The 27,152-nt window shown below is 33.5% G+C and overlaps 1 protein-coding gene across 3 annotated transcripts in view; it reads left to right on the forward strand.

Annotated features, from left to right (window-relative positions):
- POT1 (protection of telomeres 1) overlaps positions 1-27,152 on the forward strand; it is a 79,830-nt gene that overhangs the window by 42,079 nt on the left and 10,599 nt on the right. For all 3 annotated transcript variants that reach the window (XM_040472075.1, XM_040472074.1, XM_040472076.1), the window contains exons 8-16: positions 22-152; positions 3,341-3,631; positions 7,971-8,126; positions 13,279-13,448; positions 14,815-14,903; positions 19,753-19,809; positions 21,894-22,050; positions 23,414-23,619; positions 26,885-27,020. In XM_040472075.1, coding sequence (XP_040328009.1) covers positions 22-152; positions 3,341-3,631; positions 7,971-8,126; positions 13,279-13,448; positions 14,815-14,903; positions 19,753-19,809; positions 21,894-22,050; positions 23,414-23,619; positions 26,885-27,020 — 1,393 coding nt within the window. The remainder of the gene's footprint in view (positions 1-21; positions 153-3,340; positions 3,632-7,970; positions 8,127-13,278; positions 13,449-14,814; positions 14,904-19,752; positions 19,810-21,893; positions 22,051-23,413; positions 23,620-26,884; positions 27,021-27,152) is intronic.

Raw genomic sequence — 27,152 nt, forward strand, 5'->3', positions numbered from 1 at the left:
AAATATTTTTATGTTTTCCAGATTATTGCTCAGTTGTAACAATTGTGGACCAGACAAATGTAAAGTTAACTTGCCTGCTCTTCAGTGGAAGTTACGAAGCCCTACCAATAATTTATAAAAATGGAGATATTGTTCGCTTTCACAGGCTGAAGGTAAAATTCATACTGTCCAAACTCATATGTATTTGAAGAGGGCTCTGTATTTTTCATTAGTACTAGTTAGCTAATTATTGTGGTTGCTGTGGTGGAACATGGCATCAGCCATTTCAAGAGGTAAGAAGAAATGTAAATAATACTAGACTTCAAATAATGAATATTAAGAAATCTCGTTTGGACAAACTGTGTGCCTTCCTTCCACAGAAATGTGTTAGTTGCCATGATTAAGACTAGTTGCATTTCCTCTTCTCAGTTCTAAAGATAGATTGATGGTTTAAAGGTTTTCCAGGTAGAGTTGGGTTTAAAAAAAAAAAGCCCTAGGCCGCTGGGGTTTTGTTTTGTTTTACTTTTTTATTAAAAACTTACACAAAGATTGGGAGATTGTGTTAATTCAAGTACAGTGAAAGCATTGAGATGTGAGTATAAAATCAAAGTAAGTTGATCTTTATGAAAAATGTATTAAAACATGAACATATTTCAGTTCTTACAAAATTATGCTAAGCAGTTAAACAAGTAAAGGTAAGAAAACCCCACCTTTATTGTGAAAGTACAGCTATTAAATACTATCTGATTTTTTAAAAAATTCAGTACTGTAATATTTTCAGTCCGTAGGTTTTAAGTAGTTTTGTCCTTTCATCTTTTCCTCTTGTTACATGAAGATTTCCATGCAACTCTTTCATTATCTTGATTGTCTTTTTTCTTCTCATGCTTCAGTTATTCTGTGTCCCTCATGGTCAGTGAGATGCTTATGAAGTGAGCACAATATTCTGGGTGTGTTCTATTCTTAGTTTCAGTAAGAATTAGCTATCTTGATCTCTTAAGGCCCTTTTCCTGAGAATAGAAGAGTAGTAGAGAATATTTTTGTAATGTTAAAAGAGAAGTAGAAATACTATCATCGTAGTGTTACCATTTCTCACATACTGTTGTTTCCTATAGTATTTGTATTCCGAGAGTGCACTCTTCCCTCCTAATGTTTTTAGTTATTATTCTTGCTGTTGTTTAACTGAAGTAGACTGTACATCTCTCAGTTCACAATATAAGTATAGTCTGTAACTAGCACTCGGAAACTTCCTTCATACCCCATCCAGGAATAAATACTCTCATAACTTCAAACAACATACATTAGTTTCATCTCTGTTTGCTCTTTATATAAAGAGAATAGACTTTAGGTTTTGTTTTGTTTTCAATGTTTGGCTTATACCTGTGTGATTCAACCATGTTACTGCATATAATTTTACTTTGTTCACTTTCATCGGTAAGTGGTATTCCGTTGTGTGAATGCATCAGAATGTATATATTTTGTGAAACGTTTAAGTAGTTTTCAGTTTGAGGATATTATGCTGCCGTAAACAGTCTAATATCTTTTAGTGAGTATATATATTAATATTTTTATTAATGAAAATTTACTAGATAAGCTAAACAGATTAGATATATCATGTTTACTTAAAGATTGTGGAACAATATCAAATGGTGAAACCTGTCATTTGAGATGCACAAGAAAACAGTGTGAATGGGAAAAAATATATTTATAGAAATAAATAGAAAGGACGAGAATTTTTCCAAATTTGATGGAAAACATTGACTTACAGATGTTAGAGACTTGGTGCACTCCATGCTGGCACCTCAGAGAAAAAGCACATCTAAACAAGTCACTGTGAAATCATTGAAAAAGATTTAAAAAATCTTGAAATGAGCTGGCAGAGAAATAACACATTCCACATAAGAAACAATACCAGCCATCTTTGATTTCTTATCTGAAATGATGGCGCCCGAAGAACAAAGCAATGATAAAAGTGGTGATAGAAAATGTGTTCCCCTGGAATTTTGTATCCAAAGAAAATATTTTTCAAAAATGTGAGAATCCCCAGCCAGTGTATCTTCAGTACAAGTAAACGCTAAAGGATGGTTATTCAGGACAGAAAAGCATGCTACCAGCCAGAAACTTTTGATGGTTAGGAAATGACCAAAACTAAAAAAAGAAAATGGTGAAAGATAATGTTTTGTATTTCTTCCCAAAATTTCACGAAAAGATAAATGGCTATTTAAAAAATAATAATAATATTGGAAGATGGAGTTTATAAAATAGTAGAAAAATATGAATGATAGCACAAAGGATAGTTTTTTAAAAGTAATTATACCACTGAAAAGTTATTATCTTCAGATAATACTTTCAATAATACTTTCAGTAGAAAGTGTAAAACAGGATATGGGCAAGTGGAAATGTGACCTGGAAACTAGTCATTATGAAGTAGAACAATACTGATTCCAAATAGACTTTGCGGTAAAGATTCATTCATAACTCAGAGGAAGTAAACAGAACACTAATAAGGTCAAAATAAGATGGGAAAAGAACAGTAGAAGAACAAAATTTTTAAAGAGCAAAAAGGGGGGGGGGGATACAAAAGGAAAACAAGACAGTAGACTTAAATATAACCGTATCAGTAATTTTATGTAAATGGACTAAACATTCCTTTTGCAAGGAAAAAAAAAATAGACCAAATAAAAAAGCAAGAACAAACACCACTCCCTAGGCAAAATGAAGAAGACACAGGCAAGTTGCAAAACTGTAGAAAAGATATACCAAGCAAACAGTAAGCATAAGGAAAATGAAATCACTATATTAATATCAGACAGAATATTACAGATTAAAAGGGGGGGGCATTTCATAAAGACAAAATGATTGCTTCATGAAGAAGATGTAAGCATCATAAATGCATATGCATGTAATAGCAGAGCTTCAGAACGTGAAAGCCAAAGTCTTTGTCACTGTCTTGCCTCTCAGTCAGACTGATGAAACCTTAGCCTCTTGCGTTTTGTTCACTTTGAAGTCCTGTATTTTAAGTGTTCTAGTTTTCCTCGTAACATTCATAAGTAATTGTCACTATCCTTTTTCCTTTTGTAAATTATACCTTAATAAGAAAAGTAACAGTTGTGAAAGTGCAAGCTTGATAGGTTCAAGGAGTTGACCACCTAGACCTTTAAAAAATAGAAATAAATGTTACACAGTGGATCTTGATATAGCCTGGTTGATTTTATAATTTCATATGCTAACTAAATGAAATATATTAATTGCTTATATTCTTTATTAACTGTGCTGGCAAGATTTTATAATCCCTCAAGTATCTTACTTTTCGGGTTCTGCATCAGTAAGCTATTCTGTTTTCTACTTTGCCCGACTTTCTTAGATCCAAGTATATAAAAAGGAGACTCAAGGTATCACCAGCTCTGGCTTTGCCTCTTTGACATTTGAGGGAACTTTGGGAGCTCCTATCATACCTCGTACTTCAAGCAAGTATTTTAACTTCACCGCGGAGGACCACAGAATGGTAGAAGCTTTACGTGTTTGGGCATCTACTCATATTTCACCTTCTTCAACATTAGTAAAATTGTGTGATGTTCAGCCCCTGCAGTATTTTGACCTGACTTGTCAGCTCTTGGGCAAAGCTGAAGTGGATGGAGCATCATTTCTTCTAAAGGTAGGTATTTTAAATACTTGAAATTATAAGTTAGCACCACCTACATATCTATAAAGAGCTTATAGCTCAGTATTCTGAAGGAATAAGTATGCCCACAGAAAAATAGTATTGTCAATAGTTTAAATATAGTTGATGGTTTATTTATATATTTCTTATTTTAATATTAATAAAATATGGAGTTGTTTTCTACTGTTATATTTCAGTTACAATTTTACGTATGCATATTTCTGCTTCCCTGTCAAGGTAGCCTTGCTTCTCATTTATTTTCTTGGCTCATTGATGTTGGCTTCTCTTCCCATGTCATTTCACTGCGTGCCTCATGGGTAGATCACAGATGGTTTTGAAGTGTTTATTTTTGTTCTTGTTATGTTTTGTTTTTAAATCAGAAGGATTTAAAAAAGTAAAGTAAGACCTATCTAATCTTTCTTTAAACCTGCCCCAATTTACTCATGAATAGCTTCTGAAAAAGACAGTTGTCCAATATTAACCTCACCTACCCACCCTAGTCAGAATGCATTTAAACAAACACTGCTTCAGCTCCGCGCCTATGGTTATTTCTTTAGCTTCTGACTCTGAAACAACAGGACAAGAAACTGTACCGTGGCACTTGGACAAGTATTGGATTTAGCATTATTATCATTTATACCTTGCCCTTATTGAGGAGTTGGTGAAGATAAAAGTTATTGAATGAAATATGAAGTTTTTAAAGTTGAAAATAGCATACATATATACATGTGAAATACTTTGAGAAAAGTAATTACATGCTGTAAAAAAGGTAGGTAAGTCAAGTATGACACCTGAAGTTAAAGCAAAGTAAAATCATCCAAAGTTAGAAGAAATCATAGGTCAGCCAGTCATACTGATCACACTTTGGATGCCCAAAGTGACATCCTTAACAGTTGAACATTTGACAGGCACTGAATACTTCCAATGGCATATAATATGCTGTGCAGAATATACTCCATCTTCTCACTGCTGTGTAGAAAATTCTTAAATTCTGAGATGAAATCTGCCACCTTTTAGCTGACATGACAGAATGTACGTTCATTCTAAAGCAACAAAACATATGCCTGCATTCCATTTTTATAGATAGCCTTTTCAGATAAGTGAAAACAGCTTTTATGTAGATGTTATTTTAAAACACAGCATTCGGAAGTGAATGTACGACTTTCTTGAAGACACTTTAAATCTCAGAAGTCTGTGTATATTCTTTGACTCAACAATTTTATTTTTGTAAATTTATTTTTGTAAATTTTCTAAATTTACTTCGTAAATGTGGAAAAATGAATTTAAGAGTATTCTTATATTGCAGTAACAAAAATTAGAAAACTCATACTACCAATAGAGAATTAATTGTGTGAAGTGTTTCCGTATTATGGAATACTCTGTTACAATAAAATGACATTGTAGATGTATAGCTACTAAGATAGATATTTATAATATTCTGTTTAGAGATTAATGCAGTTTTATATACTAAAATGTATTATATGCATAGTAAAAATATATTAGGAAGAATATATAGCAATATTTTACTCATTACCTCTGGAAAATTGAATTTTGAGTGATTTGTTTTTCTGAGATTGATTTTCCTATCACACAGCAGAAATAACTTTTTAAATTATGTTTTAAGCACAAAAGGAGCCAGACATTATTCCAAGTGAGTTGTGGAAAGCATGGAATGCAACAACATAATTATTTCCAGTGTTTGGGCATCTGGTCTCATATCCAGCCTGAACATGGATATGATACCAATATTGATTCCTTTATTAGTAACTATGATACTAGTTCATTTTAATCATACCAGTAGACATGTTACACCAATAATGTATTCAAACAGTAATACACTGCAATCCATGGTTTATTTTAGAAATCAGAAATTTAAGGAATTAATTTTAGGATAACTTAAGGAAAATTACATTCCTCTTGGTGAATGTTCAATACATTTGTGAAAATGTATAACAAATTATGTCAAATGTTTAGAATTAGAAGTATGCCTCCTTAACTTGATAAAAAACTTCTCTTGTAATCAAACAAAATATTTAGTGTTCAAATTTTGGAGTCAGTAAATGCCAGGAACAAGACAAAAATACCCACTATTTTCTGTTACCTAATGTTTTTCAGGAAATCTTAAGAAATTCACTATGAAAAAAAATGAGAGCTATAACTCTTTAAAAATTTTTTTATGTTTATTTTTGACAGAGAGAGAGAGAGAGAGAGAGAGAGACACAGAGCATGAGCGGGGGAGGGGCAGAGAGAGAGGGAGACACAGAATCTGAAACAGGCTCCAGGTTCTGAGCTGTCAGCACAGAGCCCGACGCGGGGCTCGAACTCACGGACCGTGAGATCATGACCTGAGCCGAAGTCGGACGCTCAACCGACTGAGCCACCCAGGCGCCCCAGAGCTATAACTCTTTTAAAAGAAAGAAAAAGAGAAGATTATTAGTCACAAGATGTAAAACCCAAACAATGAACTGAAAGGCTATTTGGATTAATAAAATTATTCAGTGAGATAACTGGTTTAAATATCAGTAAAATGTAGCTTTGGTACCTATCAGTAATAAATAGAACATATACGTGAACAAAAGTTCTTTCAAAGTCACAACAGCTGTGAAACAAGCCAATTCATGGAAGAAATCCCTGATATTCTGTGAAGAAAACTACAAAACTTCATTGAGCATATTCAAATATTTTTTTATTCTTTCTTAAAGAATAAAATGCTATTTTAATTAAAACCAAATTTTCTAAATTGACTGTAATTCTAAAATTTATTAGAAACATTAAATGGTCAAGAATAAAACAAGCTTGATTAAAAAAACTCAGATATCTGATATTAAAGCATATTATGAAATTATAGTAATTGATATTATTGTGAGACTAGTTAATCAAAAGATTAGGAACCTCTTACACTGCACATACAAGACATACATGATAACATAACATTTCAAATTGATGAAGACAGATTGCTAAATGGTGATTGTTATCTATTTAGAAAAGAATCAGATCTGTACACAAGATACAAATTCCTAACAGATTTTGATACAAAATTACAAAAGTTCCGGAAAACATTAAAAAAAAAAAAAGACTTCTAGGTGATTAGAACTGAAGCATAAAAACAATGTAGCTACACTCTACTCTCTCAGCCCCTCCCCCAAAAGGCTGGGAGATTCATCTGTAAAGCTATTTTAAAGTCACAAAAACAGTATGAAAGAACACATTCCAGGTGGAGAAAAAAGTTCGTGACATACACTGTACCTGCTCCCAGAGTGTGTATCCTGGTTCTTTGAATAATTTAGGGAACGGTGAGTGACCCAAACTCAGTGATTGTTTGTTTGAAACTTGGAATAGTCACCAACGTTATTCAGTACTTCAGTACTGCTCATGCTGGCAGACAGCTGAAATGAGTGTATTCTGTTCAGAGAGCCTGTTTCTCTTGTCCAGCCAAATTTCTCACATGCAAGGGCATTCTTCTCTCGTGCCAGATGTCTTTTGTCATACCCTTTTATAACAAAGCACAGCCATCTCTTCAAAGCCTAGCACAACACAGCCTAGCTCACACCCTAAGGATAGGGTAGCACATACTCCTCCTGTGCCCGTGTTCCCATCCTCATCTTAATGTAGCATACGTAGCAATCCAAGATGTCCTTTCCTTTTCCAGCACCCGCGATTTTCATTCATTTGTGTTCATAACCTCTAACTTGAACAGAACGTTCCTATCTGTACTTTTAAAAGCCTCTTCCAAATGAAAACAAAGTGAAAAAATAAGCAAAGGTTAGAATACATTCCTGAAAGTCAGGGATTTATACTTAAGAAAACGAGCAGATGTAGTCATAAAGGTATATTTTAAATTATTTAAAATAGCAAATCACCAGTACAGGGATCAGTTTAATAAATTTTTGTATATCCACAGCATAAAATGAAAGAAGCAATTCAGCATAAAATGAAAGAAGCAATTGACGATCATATTTTAGAAAAATATTTATATTAGCTGATAAATTGCCCAACAGTAAACTAAGAAATGCAAAGCAGAATATAATGCCAGTTAAAAGCAGAAAAAGACACATATTATAAATACACAGAAGAAAAAAAGATAAAGAAATTCAACAATGTGTTAGCACTTTTTTTCCAGGTAGTGTGAATTTTTTTCTTTATAGTTTCTACATGACCTATATCTATGTAGTCCTTTTACAACCAGAATATACACCATTTTTAAAGTTTAGCAGATATTTGGGGGAATACATTTAATACTTGTAAGTTATATTACCGGAAAATAATGTTCTTTTTAAAGTCTCCACTGTTGCGCAGAAAGATCATTAAAGTTTGCTTTACCCTGTTATGGCAGGTATGGGATGGCACCAGGACCCCATTCCCATCTTGGAGAGTCTTGATACAAGACCTTGCACTTGAAGGAGATTTAAGTCACATCCATCAGCTACAGAATCTAACAATAGACATTTTAGTCTATGATAATCATGTTCAAGTGGCAAAATTTCTGAAGGTGATGTTGAGTAGCAAATGTTTTCTCTTTTGTGTTTTTATAAATGTGGGGGTAAATCACATTTATAGATGATATTTGAGGTCTAGAAATTAACTCCAAATTTATTTTTCTTTAATTTTTATTTGTAAAATGTCTTTAAAATAAATTATTAGAAAAAGGAAAATATTGGAAGATTTCATTAAATTATAATGGCTTGAATAACTTTTAAAAATTAAAGAACATTTCCTGGATATTTTAAGACTGTATACAACTTTACCATAAAAGTAGTAAGGAAAAATGTTCTGGTATATGGTTGTATAAAATATTTGTAAACTTAAACATTTAAGCTTTATAAATTGGGTTTTGAAAATTTAGCCTACAACTTTCTACTCATTAGTTTAAGAAATTGTTGATCCACCTCTAATATATGTCATAAATTGTGTGTGTTTATACTGTATAGTTTATTAGAATTTGCTCACTGCTTTTGAGTTACTGGTTTTTTTTAGGTAAAAGCTCACTGTTGAGATGTGGCACTTGATTATTAATATTTTAGGAAATATTTTTCTTCATTATATTGTGTCTTTTATTTGGAAGTATCTTTTCTAGCAACATATGGCATCATTATAACAACAGTGATAATAGCAACATTTGTTAAACACTTCACATGTATTTAGCACTATCCTGTGTAGTCAGTATTGCCACCATTCCCGTTTTACATATGAGGAAACTGAGGAGTCAGCTGTTAAGCCCAAGATTTCACGGCTACTTGTATGTGTATCTATAGTGTTTGGTTTCCAGAGCCAGTCCTTTTAAGCAGTATAAAGAAATGATTTTCTTTATTGCAAATAGCTTCGATCCTACCTTTAGGGAGTTATACAGTCTGCTTATAGAAAGTTATATGGCCTACTTATAGGAAGAAAACAGTAAAAGTGAATTGCAGCTGTTTTTGATCTGAATTTTATGCCCAGTCTCCCTTTGTAAATAAATGTTCTTGGAGAAGGAAATAGTTCCTCTAACACTGCGTTACAAATAAGCCCCCCCCCCCATTTATCGATATATGGGGCTAAAGTGTGGGTCCAGGAGGGGTGATAACTGTGTGGCTTGTCCTTTATATGTGTGTGTGTGTGTGTGTGTGTGTGTGTGTGTGTGTGTGTGTACACCTTTTCATACCTAACAGATCAGAGAAAATTGACTGTTGAAAATATATTTTTGATGCTTCTCCCTGATTTTGTGTACACTGATTATTTCAAAAATACACATAATGATAGAGTCAATTCAAAGTCTTATTTTTTTTTATTTTTTTTATTTATTTTATTATTATTATTTGTTTTAGCGTTTATTGATTTTTGAGACAGACAGAGACAGAGCATGAACAGGAGAGGGTCAGAGAGAGACAGGGAGACACAGAATCTGAAACAGGCTCCAGGCTCTGAGCAGTCAGCACAGAGCCCGATGTGGGGCTCGAACCCACGAATCTTGAGATCATGACCTGAGCCGAAGTCAGACGCCCAACCGACTGAGCCACCCAGGCGCCCCTCAAAGTCTTTTTAAAAGACAGATAGAGTTCTTTTTTGAATGAAAAAGATTTACTTTTTTTTAGGTTCCGCTTTCACAATTTAATTCCCTCTCTTTCCTTATGCTGCATTTATAAGTTTTCCTATTCCTTCTCACCTGTCCAAGACTTGAATAACACCTAGCACAGTGCTTTTCTTACAGTAAAGAGGAAGTAAATAGTATCTGCTGGTGAGTTAATAAATCAATGAGAGCTGTGAATTTTTTTCAGGTCCCTTTTTGTTTACCTTATCTTACCCACTAGAGGGTGCTCTGAGCGCACATTGCTAAGAAAATATAGGGCACTTAATCTTTTTCTAAAGATATAATATTACATTATTTATCTACACTGTAATAGAAAAATGGAAGGGATTTTCTCTGTATAAGTAAGTCAACTGTAAGCTTTTAGTTAATGTATATTGACATCACATTTTATTTATACTAAGGAAACCTGTATACCATTTCATATTAACTTAAGAAATTCCCAGTCAGATGACATTAATACAAATGAATTCTTATCAATGCTTGAAGACAACTGTTTGAAATTGCATTTTTATACTGAAATACATGGAACACATGTATTTTTGTTGCATAGGAACAGGAAAAAAATATGTTTTTAATAAAGAGAAGACAGTGAAGGCAATCTAAGTATAATATAATTGGCTTTTATATGCAGTACATTTTACAGTTGAAATCGCCCTTAACATTCTTCCTAAATTTTGCTTTTTGAGTGTTACACATTCACACATTCACAAACCCACCTATATGTGGGCACACACACATGTGCACAAGCACACACACATCGCAAACTTTTTGTCTAGAAATTAAAGCAGTGTATTTCTAATCCCCAGTCTTATCCTGACACAATTTAAACATAATTATAAAAAATATATAATCATAATTATGTTTTGGCCTTCAGTGACCCAAGAGCTATATAGTTTGGTTATTTTCAGACATATACAGGTAATTAAAACTATTAAAGGGAACTTCTCAATAGTTTATAGGGAAGATTTAAATTATTTCTAAAGGGATAGTGATTTCTTAATAGCTACATTTGCTTTGCTTTTTTATTTTGCTAGCGGGGAGGGACAGAGGGATAGGAGAAAGTCTTCAGCAGACCCCTTGCTCAGCATGGAGCCCAACACAGGGTTTGATCTCACGACCAACCATGAATGAGATCATGACCTGAGCTGAAATCAGGAGTTGTAGGCTTAACTGACTGAGCCACCCAGGCACCCCTGCTTTACTTCCTTTTTGATATTCACTGAAAGGGATATTTATCACAATTTGTGAAAGTATATTTTTATAATTTTTGGTTATGACTCCCTCACTTGTAATTTTAGAATCTTATCACATTACTGACAAGACTAAGCAATGTGTGTCTATTATAGTAGAGCATCTGGCACATTTCATGGTATATTTAGCCAGCTTAAAAAAAATACAATGCTGCCTCCAGAAGGAATTTGTGCAAATAACAATTTGTCATCTTGATAGCCTATTTATATAAATAAATTCTTTCATGGTCTTTAAATATTGTTTTGTTATGAAATATAGTAGTGGAAAAGATAGTGTAATAAATACCCATGTGCCTACCATTCAAAGTTAATATTTTTAAATGTTTTGCCACACTAATTTCAGGTGCTTTTAATTTTTAGGACATAAATCTCTACATGTTGAGTCTTCTTTGTACCTCTGCTCATTCTCATGTTTTGCTCCTTAGTATCTTTCTATTTATCCTAACATGTAGGTATATACACCCAGGTTTATTATGCTTTTATTTTAATAATGTACTTTTCTCTGAAAAATGCATAAGATATATATATTATTCTGTAATTTACTTTTTTCTTTTATATTTTTAAGATATATCCATGTTCATACAAGTGTCTGCGTTAATACCAGAGAGTCTTAATTATTACAGCTTTATTTTTAAATGATTCTACAGATCAAGCAAACCTTCCCCGCCCCCACCCCCCACTCCCGCAGTTTAGTCTTCAAACCTGACTTGCTGTTCACGTCTGTATGCATTTTCAGATCAGTTTTTCAAATTTCATGTAAGACACTGGAGATTTTGATTGAAATTATACTGATTTTAAAAATTAATTTGGGGGGGGGAAATTACTATCTTTATAGTGTTAAAGCTTGTTATTTATGAATATATCTTTCTCCATGTTTAGGCCTTTAAAAGCATTTTTTTTTTAACTTACATGGAGCATTTTATTTAGAGGGAGGTGGTTTTTAATATGTTTTTTTGTTTGTTTGTTTGTTTTGTTTTTTCCTTACGTGACCTCTTCCTCCAACATGGGGTTAGAACTCAGGACTCCAAGATTAAGAGTTACGTGCTCTACTGACTGGGCCAGCCAGGTCCCTGCATGTTTTAGGCCTTCCCTAAGTGCTTTTTTTATATGTGTACTAGTGTATTACCTACTTTGAAAAGGAATCACAGAATAATAAACATCCAGAAAAAGTGAGATAAAAGTAAATAGAAATGGACTGTTTTGGTTTTTTTTTTTTCTTCTTCTAGTATTTCACTTTAGAGACCATGAGGAAAACTAGTTTTGTCTTCTTTTCCTTTGGAGTTTTCTTTCTCTGACTCTTTTTACTCTGCTCCTCTGCCATGTTGTAGATGTATGTCAGTGGAAGAAGTCAGAGAAAAAAAGACCTAAATGTCCTATCTCCTTCTCATAAAAACATGACTGGGTTGGAAAAAGGTTATGTAGCTTCTTCCTTTGAGTAGGTGTCAATTTCTTTTATAAACATTCTGCATCTGTCATTTTAAGTCTTCTCCCTTAAACAAATACTCTATAAAGACATTTTTAAGACTAAATAAAACATCTAAAATTGTAGAACATTTAGTTAAAAATTATAATTGGTTTAGTTTTGTATTTGAACTCACAATGTATTTCACATTATGGTGACAGAGTTCTTATTACAAAAGTTTTCTTTCCATAAAACTTATGGAATAGGGGGATATTTTTGCTATTTCCATAGAACTTGTGGAATAGGGGGATATTTTTGCTATTACAGTGCATTAAAAAATATTTTCTAGTATTCTCATAATGAGAGTATTTTAGCAACCGTATTTAATGAAATCTTACCTTCAAGTAGCTAAAGCAAGTTAAGAAACCTTAAACAGGCTTCCAAATCAAATAGAGGGCTTGGGTTTGATTTAGGTTATAGGTTTCTTAACTAGTGTATTTTATCACTGCTAAAATTCAGTTTTATTTCACACTTCAGTATCTTTGAAATGTCTTTCATTGGAAAAAACATATGGATAGATAGATACGTAATATGCATATGTACATATACTTATATACTACATATACACATCTACATAAATACATGGGTCTACGTATATGTATGTATATACATATATACGTGCCTAAATATACACGAACACGTATATGCATATACACATGTGCGTGCACACATAAAAACACATTTTGGTTTTGATACAGTGTCCTTGAGACTGATATTCAGTACACATCAGTATCGCATACCAGTATCCTGATAGGTCAGCACTTTTGACTGTTGGTCTGTGCCCCACATTTGTTGTTAAGTATTTTATGTATCGGAAATTGTTTGATTTTTCTCATTTTTTAAATCCTAAATAATCTATTTTTAGGTTGGAAGCTTTCTTAGAATTTATAGCCTCCATACCAAACTTCAATCAGTGAATTTGGAGAACCAAGCAACATTGTTAGCTCTAGAGTTTCATCTCCATGGGGGTACCAGTTATGGCCGGGGAATCAGAGTCTTGCCAGAAAGTAACTCTGATGTGGATCAACTGAAAAAGTAAGCAAATGATACACCTATTAGAAGTTGTAAATAAGGTATTAATTAAGCTGATTTCCAAGATACTATTGTTCTGTGCTGGGGTGGGTGGATTTGATAAGTTCTTTGTAATCAATCCTCATAGGCTACTGTGCCATTATCCATTTGTCTAAATAGGTGAACCAAATGAAACCAAACTCAAGTGATTGCAGGTTCGAATAGCTAAACAGTAGCAGAGCTAGGGGTGTAATGTCAGGTTTCCAGCAGTTCTTGTGCACTTATGTCTACTCTGTGTGCTTATTCTCTTCTTCCACCATGGGTCACATTCCCCACGTAACACCAGCAAACAGTTGAAACTGGAGCTGAGCTCAAGTTTGGAAAGCTTGATACCTATCTAGAATTCCCAACGTACTTAATCCTGCCATGAAAAAATAATTATCTTTCTAAAGTGCCTAGGACCGATCAAATAGGTAACAGAAATGTTTTTAGAGTGTATTTTAAAAACTTCGAAATGTGCCCAGAAAGTGAATAATGCCTTAGGTCCTGCTACATATTCAGTTCCCTTCTTTGTGAAGTGTTTCTGGTGCTCATTGTGTACAGAAACTTTATGACCAGGATTCTAGAGGAATAAAAAATAAATCTTCTGCATGTCTTCAAAGAGCTCTAGAAAATGACCTGTTCAGTAAGTTCAAATGAAATCATATTTTTATGTTTTAATATATTGAAATAGTGTGACTTTTAAAGCCAATTAAATTAGCTACTTTTTTTTTTTTTTAATTTTTTTTTTTCAACGTTTATTTATTTTTGGGACAGAGAGAGACAGAGCACGAACGGGGGAGGGGCAGAGAGAGAGGGAGACACAGAATCGGAAACAGGCTCCAGGCTCTGAGCCATCAGCCCAGAGCCCGACGTGGGGCTCGAACTCACGGACCGTGAGATCGTGACCTGGCTGAAGTCGGACGCTTAACCGACTGCGCCACCCAGGCGCCCCTTAAATTAGCTACTTTAATAATCTTCTATCAGTTGTACTTCTTTATTTCTCATATTTCCATATATAGAGCATAGTATTTTACTTTTTGAATCTGGAGTAAGATTGTTCTGACAGAATGCCATCCAATAAATCCCTGGTTTACTTTTGTTTGCTGTATTTCATCATCCTACTGTTTCATTCATCTTTGTAGCATCAGGTTTTTTAAATTGGGGGATCTCAGAACTCCCAGATGCTCTGAAGAAAGCTGTAGACTTTCTCCTGAAGAAGCTATACTACACACATATGTAATTTTTATACAATTTCAGTGATTTCTTATATTCTAAGGATAGAATGGAACTGATCATATTGACTTTGTTTTATACAACTTGATTTGAAATTATATTCTTTCCATTATAGGGTTTTAGAATCTGCAGATTTGACAGCCGGTCAGTGTTTTGATGGTATATGTCAGTCAGAACATGAGGACAGCTTTCGGTCTCTTTCAAGTAAGGACAGTTTTTAATGTGAACAGTTTAGTCTGTGCTAAGTAAAATGGCTTTATCAATCAATATTCTCTTTTTTTGAATATCTTCCCATCTCTGCCTCTTTCTCTTTTTTGTTAAATCCATATTCATTGTAAAGGAATAGGCTAAATCTTTATCTGTGTCCTATGCAAAGTAAACATTATTCTTCCCTTATTGTGTAATTGCATTTTCAAATTGGGATGGTAAGGATTACTTGATTTGTGATATATGTAGTATTTATATGTATATATTTATATGTGTATGTATATATATTCATTAAAATTTTGTATTTCCTAGGCAACCATTTTGCATGTCAGTTTCTAATATGAACAGTGATTGTTTTTGCTGCTTTATTTCAAAGAGCTCAATTATTTTTTGATCATACATATTTCAGAGATGCATATAGATCCCAGTCTTTATCAAGTTAATCAAGTACCTAGATACAAGATCTTAAACACACACATAGTTCTGTATTATATATTATATTATTGTATACTGTTCAAATCTAAATTTTAAAAATCTGCAAGATTTTTGTCCTTTACTATTTTGCCTTACTGTCTTAATGTACAAGGGTACATTCTGGGACCTAGAATCTATGCCATTTATATATACATATATACACACACACACACACACACACACATATATACACACGTAAGTTATATATAAATATAATTACATGATATATATGTGTGTGTATACACACACACACACACACATATTTACAATCTATTTTATGAGTATTTTTTTTCTATACTAGTAATAATAAGCATTAAAATTAACATGTATTGCTTGCTGTAGGAACTTACTAAGTGCCTACATGCATTAATCCTAACAGTATTCCTTTGAGGTTGAAATTGTTTTGTCCCTTTTACAGAAAGGAAACAGGCTTTGAGTGACAGGGGTCGTGTAAGTCACCCAGGGTTACTTAGCTATTAACTAAAGGCAAAGTCAGATTCAACTGCAGATTATTTTATTTTTTTTGTACCTTTTTTAATTTTTTTTTTCAACGTTTTTTATTTATTTTTGGGACAGAGAGAGACAGAGCATGAACGGGGGAGGGGCAGAGAGAGAGGGAGACACAGAATCGGAAACAGGCTCCAGGCTCCGAGCCATCAGCCCAGAGCCTGACGCGGGGCTCGAACTCACGGAGCGCGAGATCGTGACCTGGCTGAAGTCGGACGCTTAACCGACTGCGCCACCCAGGCGCCCCGTACCTTTTTTTTTAAGTTGAGAGAGAGAGAGAGTGCAAGCAGGGGAGGGTAGGGGGAGAGAGAGAGAGAGAGAGAGAGAATGAGAATGAGAATGAGAATGAGAATGAGAATGAGAATTTTCATCAGGCTCCATGCTCAGCACAGAGGTTGGTGCAGGGCTCGATCCCACAACTCTGGGATCATGACCTGACCTGAAATCAAGAATTGACATTCAACTGACTGAGCCACCCACGTGCCCCTGATTTTTTGGACATATTTTAAATTTATTTCTTTATTCTCTCTGCCTTAAAACTCTCCACATTTCCTAGCACCTAACCAGATCTGTGATTAAACTACAATTAGGAGGGCAATTTACTTCAACTGACAGTCATTTGGAGACAGCATAATTTGTAATTACACTTTTTGAAATTTCTTTTCTCCTTTTTCAGAGATTTTTAAATTATTTTTAAACTATAAAGTTAATAATACATGTCATGATACCAAGTGACACAGCTTCCTCATGCCTTTATGCCCACTACTGAGGTAATGTTAACAGTTAGTGTGGTTTCTTCAGCACTTTCATGTTTATAGAAATATATATGCCTGTACATTAACAGATATGACTTTCCCCTCTGTTTAAAATATTTTAAAAAATGAGACATACTACATAGTTGCTATGTCAGTGTATCATAGATCTCTTCCTGGGCTAATCCATCTTAAACTCATTTTATTTTATTTTATTTTATTTAAAAAAAAGTTTTTTTTAACATTTACTTATTTTTGAGAGACAGAGCATGAACGGGGGAGGGTCAGAGAGAGGGAGACACAGAGTCTGAAACAGGCTCCAGGCTCCGAGCTGTCAGCACAGAGCCCGACACGGGGCTCGCACTCATGGACCGCGGGATCGCGACTTGAGCCAAAGTCGGCCGCTCAACCAACTGAGCCACCCAGGCACCCCAAATCTTAAACTCATTTTAATAGTTGCATAATGTTTTGTAATGTGAGTCTAACATTATAAATGTAGCTATTTTCCATTTGATAGACCTTCAGGTTTCCAGTTTTTTGCTCTTACAAATAATGCTTTAATAGCTATCCTTGAACAATTATAAATTCCTGCTTTTCTTTCTCTAAAATAAACTCCTAAAAGAGGAGTTGACAGATCAAAGGATAAGCACATCTTTTATTTTAATAGATGCTGTCAGATTATATGACAAAATGCCATAGAATTCATATGCAAATAGCAGTGTAGCAAATATAAGGTGATATCTTACTTAGTTTCCTTGAGTACTTGGGAAATAGAAAATATTATATATTTTATCAGCCCTTTTTACTTCCTCTTCTTTGAATTGTCTGCTCTTACCTTTTACCTGATTTTCCATTGGGTTTTTAAAATTATTTTAATCAGTTTGAGGGAGACCATATATATATTTTACACATAGTTTCTCTGATTTTCTTCTTATTCGACTGCTTTTAAGGTTTTTACAATTGTTTTCACTTCATGCAGAATGGCTAATACTAGGTGATCAGATTCATTGAAATTCTACTTAGCCAGCTTATGATGTCCAGTCAGGTTCTCTTGTCATGAATTCTTAATGCCATTTATTAGTGATGTTGAGGAAGAAGGACTATTAATGCATGTTTGTGTATGATGCCACATAAAAAAAAATTATAAAAACATACTATAAAATTGTTTCTAAGTTTATTTATTTTGAGAGAGAGTGTGGGGGGAGGGACAGAGGGAGAGGGAGAGGGAGAGAGAGAGTATCCTAAGTAGGCTCCACACTGTCAGTACAGAACTCAATATCAGGCTTGATCTCATGAACTGTGAGATCATGACCAAGAGTCAGATGCTTAACCACTGAGCCACCCAGGTGCCGCCCAAACACACTATGATATGCAATAGAATGTAAGCCAAAGTAATTCCAAAATATGGATAGTTTTTTAGTCTCAAATTCATTTTAGAAAGCACTATTAAAACTTACTGCTATGTTCACTTCCTTTGCTTTCTTGTTTTTTTAATTTTTTTTTCATGTTTATTTATTTTTAAGAGAGAGACAGAGTCAAGCAGGGGAGGGACAGAGAGAGATGGAGACACAGAATTGAAAGCAGGCTCCAGGCTCTGAGCTGTCAGCACAGAGCCTGATGTGGGGCTTGAACCCTTGAACCGTGAGATCATGACCTGAGCCAAAGTCAGACACTTAACCGATTGAGCCACCCAGGCACCCCTCCTTTGCTTTCTTGTTAAAGTAAAATCCTATTTTATGGTGTTCATCAAGCCATCATCTTATTAAATTTAAAGCTTTATTGTCTTATCCACTTCTCCATTTATTTCTTTCACAATGTGTTTTTCCAAAATAATAAAAATTTTCAAACATGCAGAAAAATTGGAACAGTTGTACAGTGAACACTCATATACCTGCTCTCTGGATTCTCTTTGTTCTGTCATATATTTCTCTCTCACTCTCTCCTAATCAACCCATCTTATAATTTGATCCATGTCAAAGTAAGTTGCAGAAAGAAATACACCTCCTCAAAACTTCAGAATAACATCATTAACTAGAATTCAGTATTTGTTGATGAACCTTTTTGATTTTTGATGTAAAGTTAAACGCAGTGGACAACTCAAGTGTACCATTCCACAAGTTCTGGCTAATACATAAACCTGTGTAACTTAAATCCCTTTAAAAATGTAAAATATCACCTTGTTGCAGGAAGTTCCCTCATGTTCCTTCCCATTCAGTCCATCCCCAGAAGTTCTGATTTTTTTTCCACCATAGATTGTCTATAACTTCAAATAAACGGAATAATATATTCTCTCTTATGTACTGTTTTTGAAATTCATCTGTGTTGCCTGTATCGCTAATTCCCTTGCAATACCCAGTAGTACCCTATGAGGTAGACATTGTTTTTAATATGAATTTCCAGTCTTTGCACCATTAGTTTTTTTGTTTTTTTTGTTTTGTTTTGTTTTGTTTTTGTTTTTTTCTATGAGATGGGTTGGGTGTCTTTGTCAAAAATCAAGTGAGTGTAAATGTGGATTTATTTCTGGGTTTTCCAGTCAGAAATACTTCATAGTATGGTATGAAGTAAACTTTTTTCTCCTAAAACTAATTTCCAGTTTTTGTAGCACCAGGGTTGTGCTTTCCCTTTGGGTTGTTTCCTGCTTTATCAGAAATCAAAGTGACCATGTAAGTGCTGGTTTATTTCTAGGCTTTCTATGTAATTCTCTTGATATGCTTGTCAGTTTTTATGCCAATATCATATTGCCTTGATTACTGTAGCTTTATAATAAGTCTTTAAGTCAGGTAGCATAAGTCTGCCAGTTTTATTCTTTTTCAGAATTATATTTTATATTCTGGATTCTTTGCATTTCCACTTAAGTGATAGAGTCTCTTATCTTTTACTGTAATAAAGCCTCTGCGATTTTGATTAGGATTATATTGACTCTGCAGATCAGTTTGGAGAGAATTGATGTCTTAACAAACAGTTGTGAGCCTTCTAGTCCATGAACATGGCATGTTTTACTATTGTTTAGATTTTCTTCAGTTCTTATCAACAATGTTATATAGTTTTCAGTTCCATATGGAATTTTTCATGGATCTTAAAACTGTATAATTCTTCCTTTTTCTTTCCTCTAGGCTCTGGATCAGTATCACTATATGAGGTAGAAAGATGTCAGCAACTATCAGCTACAAGTAAGACTATGTTTCATTTTTGAAATAAGGGTGTAATAGTGTGCATAATAAAGTCTGTCCTTACATTTATCAACTAATTTGTTCCTATATATTATTGAGAGCAGATATCCATGAGGGCAAAAATATACACATACTTATCTTTCATTTCCGTGCCTCATCCTAACTGGCATAAAATGGAACTCAGAAAGATACATGTTTTTACATTGAACATATATTTTAAGTCCTACAGGTATGAAGTTTGTAAAACATATTCTACTATTTAACAGTGCAGTGGGGCTTATTTCATTTTGAGAATGTGATAAAATATATGACATAATTTTTATCTATTCACACTATGAATTTAGCGATGTGCCCATAAAGGCAGTATACCCCAAAACTTTAATGTTAGCAATGATAGTAAATCTGTCAGATGCCCTCTTTCTGTTAGTTCAGCTAAGATGAAAAAAATTAAGAAAAAAAATTTTTCAGCACGAGTCTATTAAATGAAGCTCTATAATATACTATTATAATAATATGAGTTTCTCATTGGAGAAAGAACATATAACTGTGAAATGAGGGAAAGCCAGAAGAAAGAAACTTGTGGTGTTGTATTGGAATAGGAAGGGTCAGTATGGACTCATGATTTTATAAATAAATGTAGAAATAGATGTAGATGTCTGTGTGTGTGTGTGTGTGTGCATATATATACATGTATGTGTATATGTATACATTTATACATGTGCAGGTGCATGTGTGGAAGTATAAGTATGAACACATTTGCATGTATATCCTATCTCTATCCAGTTAAAGGGCTTCAAAATAATGGCAACCCAATAGCAATGGATGCACCTCATGCACAGATCTTGGTTTATAAATGATATTCCCCCTTAAAAAGAATCAGGGCTGCTTGGAGAGATAGCAGGCTCCAGGATTGGGACAGGAGAATTACAAGATGAATCCAGAACATCTTGTTGTGCCAGAAGGTAAAGAAGTTCTCAGTTAATTATGGAGCATGTCAAATCTGATACAATTTGAGCATCAAAATAAAAAATAGTAGTGATGGAGTAAAGCCGAACAGTAGTAGGGATCCATTAGTCCGTGTGGATAGTAAATAAAAGAACAAATGAATGAATGAATAAATATGTGTGATTGAGTGGAGAGCTCCTAGTTACAATAGAATGACAGCTAACAAATGTAAAAGGAATGATGAAGTTAGGGAAAAAAAATCATTTTGCAACCATGATAGTAATAACTGACTTAGTTGTACATCACTAGTGGGTTCTAAACTAGCAGGATCCTAAATGTTTACTGAGGAGTGAGATACTTCTATTTCCCCAAGTACTTTCTTATTAGTTATAAAGGGGGAAATAATAAATTTATAGTGGAGAAGAAACCTGTTGAACATCACTATAACCAAGTGAGCAAAGTTAACATCCCCAGGAATGAAAACGCTGGTGACTTGTATGCCTCTTGTTCCGATGCAGAGAGGGACGCCTGTATCACTTGCAGTATACTAGACTGCCAAAAGGGCATAATCTGTATCTGACCATGAGCAGAACCAGACACACCCAAGTCAGTGGCCTCTGCTCAAATATATCAGTGTCATAAAAGACCAAGAAAAGCTGAGGGACCGTTCTACATTAAAGGAGTCCAAAGAGATAGGAAAAATAAATGCAATGCATGGTTCAGGACTGGATTCTAGACCCAAAAATAAAGATCTAAGGAAGAACATTATAGGGACAGTTGGAAAAATTTGAATAATGTCTGTTGATTCAGTGATAGTGTTACATATTCTGAAGTTGAAAATTGCACTGTAATATGCCAATCTTCATTGAAATACACACTGAAGTATTTAGGGATAAAAGAGCATGATATCTGGAAATTATTCATAAATGATTCATGTATACATATGAATATGTAAGGAGATATATATGGAGAGGGAGCTACCAGATGGAGATGATGACAAATGTGGCAAAATATTAACAAGGTTGGCAATAGAACTTAAATAATTCAGTTTTATTGTATCTGGTTCAGGGGAATTCGTATTATGAATACTCTTATTATTCTTGTAGGTTATTCTGACTTAATCTAAAAATTATTTTTAGTTCTTACAGATCATCACTATTTGGAGAAAACCCCACTATGTGCTATTTTGAAACAAAAAGCTCCTCAACAGTATCGTATTCGAGCAAAATTAAGGTCATATAAGCCCAGAAGTCTCCTTCAGTCTGTTAAACTTCATTGTCCTAAATGTCATGCACTGTAAGTATTTTCTGTAATAAAACGGAAGTTTTTATTTCATAATTTTGTGAATATACATTTTCATATATACCAATCAGTTTAAGTCCTGGCAGTGTGTAAATTGTGACTTTGTATATTATATTTTGAAACAGTGGTTAACATTTTTAAGAGAAAATACTAAATTCTTAGTAAATCCTTCTGATATTTCTTAGTAGTAATAAATAAAAGTGGGTGCTGTTTTCAGATCTAAATTCAGTTTAGTAGCTTTAATACATGCATGAATACATACATTTATATATTTATATAAAATAAACTTATATTAGAATGATTATGTACTTACTAACTCAAGACATTCTGAATTTATTTTTAATCTCTTTTTTCTTTTTTATGCAATTTGACTGTCTTCCCTTTAAATATATAATGTGTAAATATAGTACATTTCCTTTATATTTTTGTGTGTGCATGTGTGTATATATATTATAAAATTATGTAATTACATAGTCCATTATATTTGTGTATATAAATATAATTTGTATATGTACATTAATGTATGTATATTTTGCCCTCCACAATCTAAGTATAATACTATTTGTAGACAGTTTTGATCATCAAACTTTAAATAAAATGGGGACCATCTTCTACCCATTTGAGCTTAAAATGATGGTCGGAATTAAAATATAAATACAGATTTTATATAATTGTTGAAGAATTATTAAATTACAGTTTGTTAAATTCTGTAAAGTCATATAGCTTTGCCAAACAAAACTACCGTCTATGAGCATTTTTTTAGACAAATAAGAGAATCATGTCGAAAAGGTGAAGTGGTGTTACTTGAAGTTACACAGCTGGTTGGAGACAGAACCAAGGCAAGGACACAGACATTTTGGTTCCAGATCATGCCATTTCCATTGTATACATACTTTACCACGTGACTTTTTAAAATTATTAGTCTAGGTTAAAAGGAATTGAAAGGAGTATTGGTTTGTAAAGTGGGTGCCCTGTGAAAGAGATTACTTAGGTGGTAAGTGAATATCTAACAGGAAGCTGTATCTTTTTCTCCCCTGGAGAAGTTTAACATTCCTTACAGAGGAGAATGAATTGGTGTTAGAAATAGTTATAGGATCCTTGGTATCACAAAACCAGATAAGGAAATTGCTAGCAGTTAATATAGTTATGATATGGATCTACTTAGTTGTGAAGTATCATCAAACCTTTTTCTGTGAATAAGAGTCATTTAATCTGCAAAGTGAATTATCTCCACATTTTAAAATAAGTAGCTGGTGCATCAGCATGTAAACAAATTTGTCTTAATTGGATAATTGTTAAATTTGAATTTCCAAGTTTATACCAATTATTTTGTATTATTCATTGTCAATGATTTTAGGCAAGAAGTTCCACATGAGGGTGATTTGGATATAATTTTACAAGAGGGTGCAACTAAAATCCCAGATACTAAACTACAAAATACATCATTGTATGATTCTAAAATGTGGACCACTAAAGATCAAGGAGAACGAAAAGTAGCTGTTCATTTTGTGAAAAATAATGGTATTCTCCCACTTTCAAGTGACTGTCTGATTTTGATAGAAGGTAAGGTATTTAAGTTACTGTTTTATTAGAATACAGCTTTTGCTTGTGTCTTTCTGTGATTAATGATTGTTAAATATATTTTAGGGGCAACCTAGGACATACAAATTAATTACTTAATTACAACCTAGGACATACAAATTAATTACTTAAATTACATAAAATAGAATATATTATATATAACAAATAGATTTAAATATATATATATACACACATATAAACTAATCTGAATTACATTTGGAAATCATATATTGAACTCAAGTGTTTGCATTTGTCTATCTTGTTGAATTCGGATAGAATCTTAATCAGATTCAAGCTCATTGTCGAGCAGTGTTTCATCAAGAGGCTGCTTGTTATGTACAGTTGTTGTTACCTTGGCCTCTGGATGTCACTGTTGTTCCATAAAAAAAAAAAAAAAAAAATGAAAGTCATCTATTGATATTTAGGTCAAGGAAGGGACCCTGGAAACAAGTAAAGATAACTTGACAGGTTTTAAAAGGAAGAAACTGAGTCATATATATTTTTGCATTTCCTTTCCACTTTTCACTAATTTTAATATCTATCTAATATATATATACACACACACACATATAAACTTATTTTTCCCCATGCCAAATTTAAAGTTTCATAATTTTCCTTGAGACTTTTCTTCCTCAGTAATATTCTATAATAGAAGGAAAACATCATCTTTAATTTGCAGAGAAATCTTTAGTTTTATTTTATAAATGAATTAATCTTTATTATAGTGGATTATGATCATTTTTGTTAGTGACATTTTTCTATTTATAAAAGTAATATGTACCTGTTTTAGAAAATACATATATGTAAATACATATGAATATGACCATTGGTATCCTTTCATGAACATCTCTTATTTTAATACACTTACAGCATACCAGAAATGATTTTAATTTCTATGTATTAATTAACCATGACAATATTCCTATTCATTTGGTCCTATTGTAAGCTCTTTTTTATACACGAGAAAACTGAATCATAGAGAAGTTGTGGCTCTTCCCCACTACAGGTAGTAAGTGGAACTGAATTGTTTCTGGTTTTTTGACATATTAACTCTGTGATGAAGTTTCTTCTCCCTGAATGAAATGTAATTGGGGGGTGGGAGGGGGCACAAAGAATTAAGTAAATGTTGCCCAGTTACTTTCCAGTAAAGCTGTCATAGTATTTATATGCTTTAGTAGCATATGAGATTATCTGTTCCCCCATCTTCATCATCATATACTAGCACTTTAAAAAATGTGTCCACTTTGATGAGTGAAATGTGGTATCATCTTAGTCCATTAGCAATACTGGAATCTCTACCAGTAAGTAGATATAAAAACGAAGCACACAGACACATGCACACACACAAAAATGGAGTAAGACTATTCGTATGCCCTAAAAATAAAATAAAGCTTTGAAACTATCAGTTTCTATAAGTATTGTCCTTGTAGAGCCAACTAGGAGGATATCCAGTACATTTTAGTGTTCTCCTGTGAACTGCCTCCCAGAGAATTCTGTGTTAAAGCCAAGTTGACCTTGAGGGTCCAAAAGAAGCTTGAATGAAGAAGTACCTTTAGCTCCTGATCCTGTCACTCATCCCACAAACTTTCAGTCTCACCTCCTGCCATTCCTCAATTTCCATTACACCCTCCAGCCATATTGAACCGGAGGCAATTCCTAAACCCAGGGTATTTCTCTGTACCTCTTTGCCATTCCGTTGCTATTCTCCTGAGAATTTCTGCTCTAATGTTCATAAGTAACTTAATAATTCCCTTTACTCAACAATTCATGTGAAATATTTAATGAACGCCTACACCTACCAAGCACTCTTGATTCTCAAGGCAGATTTGAGTGGTTTTTATTGCATAGTGTATGAACTTTCAGTAGATCACTTTTCTTCCTGTATTGTATTTGTATTATATCTGTTTATAGACTTGTTTGCTTACTAGACTGTAACTAGGGTCCATGTTCATTTTAATCTTTGTATCTTTAGCTCCTAGGGTAGGACACTAGGCATACAGCTGGCTCTCAGTAAATATTTATTGAACAAATAAATATATCCAGAGTAATAACACTGACTTACAGAGCTTTTTAACGAAACTCAAATGTGAAAATAAATCTGAAAGCACTTTAAAATATAAAAGGGTTTCATCAAAATGCAAGCTATTTTTATTTTATCATATTTCTGAGTATTATAACCCTATCCAGGGGCAAGGACCTAACTGCAGTGCGACACGGCAGAACTGTGGCTTCCAGCTTCGCAAAGCTGTGGAAAGAGGAATGGGAGCTGGGCAACTTAGAACACCACAAAACTTGTTGTTACCAAGATTTATCTGCTTTTTCTGAATAAACACTCCTTGGATTGTTGCAAGGCTTTGGTTAATTTCTAGAGTTCCAAAAAAAAGTCAAATTTGACAGTTTTTGCCAGTGTTCTTTTTCCTTGTATGGAGCAGTGTATTTTTGGACGTCCTTATTCTGCTGTGCTGGGAGTACTTTCCCCTCACAATTGAATTTAACGTTACAAGTATTAGGAAATACACAAAAGTATTCTTATAAATCATATTCTCTTTCCCTAGGAAGGAGGAATGCTCAATCTAGGTGAAAAATACACCAGGAAAGGAACCAGTAGGTTTGAGTTATTCTAGATAATCCTGCCTTCTAGTAGTATTGCACCCCTGGGCTTACTCTTTCTTCTTAGCTAGTGATGGCTTTCATGGCCACTGTGTCATACAATTAGAAATGTAATGATTTTTTTAGGAAAAATGAACAAACACTATACATGAATTGTAATTACACAAACTTTTCGCAGCTATATATAAATTTAATGTTGACCTGGAAGTTTAAAAGACTTATTTCAAACTCAAGACTTAATTTACCTAGACATTATTAGTATATAGCAAATTTAATAATGAGAATCCTGTTATATTTTGGCTCTCAATTTTATTTTCTTTTGAATACTTAAACCAAAGTGTTATAGCATAAAAGAGCAGTTTGTATAAATTTAGGAAGATGGTTAAAGTTTCACAAGTCTTCTATTTTGCTCAAGTCTCAGCATTTCTGTGTAGTGGTTTCTTTAATCAGTGCAGGATACTAAGTTTACAAATTTATTTTTTATAATAAATGTATTAATCATCTAAATTCTTCATTGTATTTTTCTTTCAGTCCTTTTAGTCTTTTACTATACCTCATGTGTTCCTTAAATACACACTCAATTTTGCCTTCATTATATTTGTACTACTTGAAGGATTTATTTATTCTGTGTTCATAGGAGGAACACTCGGTGAAATCTACAAACTCGCAAATAAGTTTCATAGTGTAATTCCTGTGAGATCTGGCTATGAAGACCTGGAAGTCCTTGATCTTTCAGTACCATTCCTTATACAAGGAAAAGTACATCACTATGGGTATGCTTTCAGATCTGGGAATTTTGAGAATTAATAACTGCTTAGGAGTAATTATTATTTTATCCTACTAGTTGCTATATATTCAGTGGATACTTATTGAATACCAATTTATATGTACAAGATTCTAGATTT

Source organism: Herpailurus yagouaroundi, unplaced genomic scaffold (genome assembly GCF_014898765.1).
Source record: "Herpailurus yagouaroundi ecotype Mexico unplaced genomic scaffold, PumYag 100, whole genome shotgun sequence".
Taxonomy (NCBI): domain Eukaryota; kingdom Metazoa; phylum Chordata; class Mammalia; order Carnivora; family Felidae; genus Herpailurus; species Herpailurus yagouaroundi.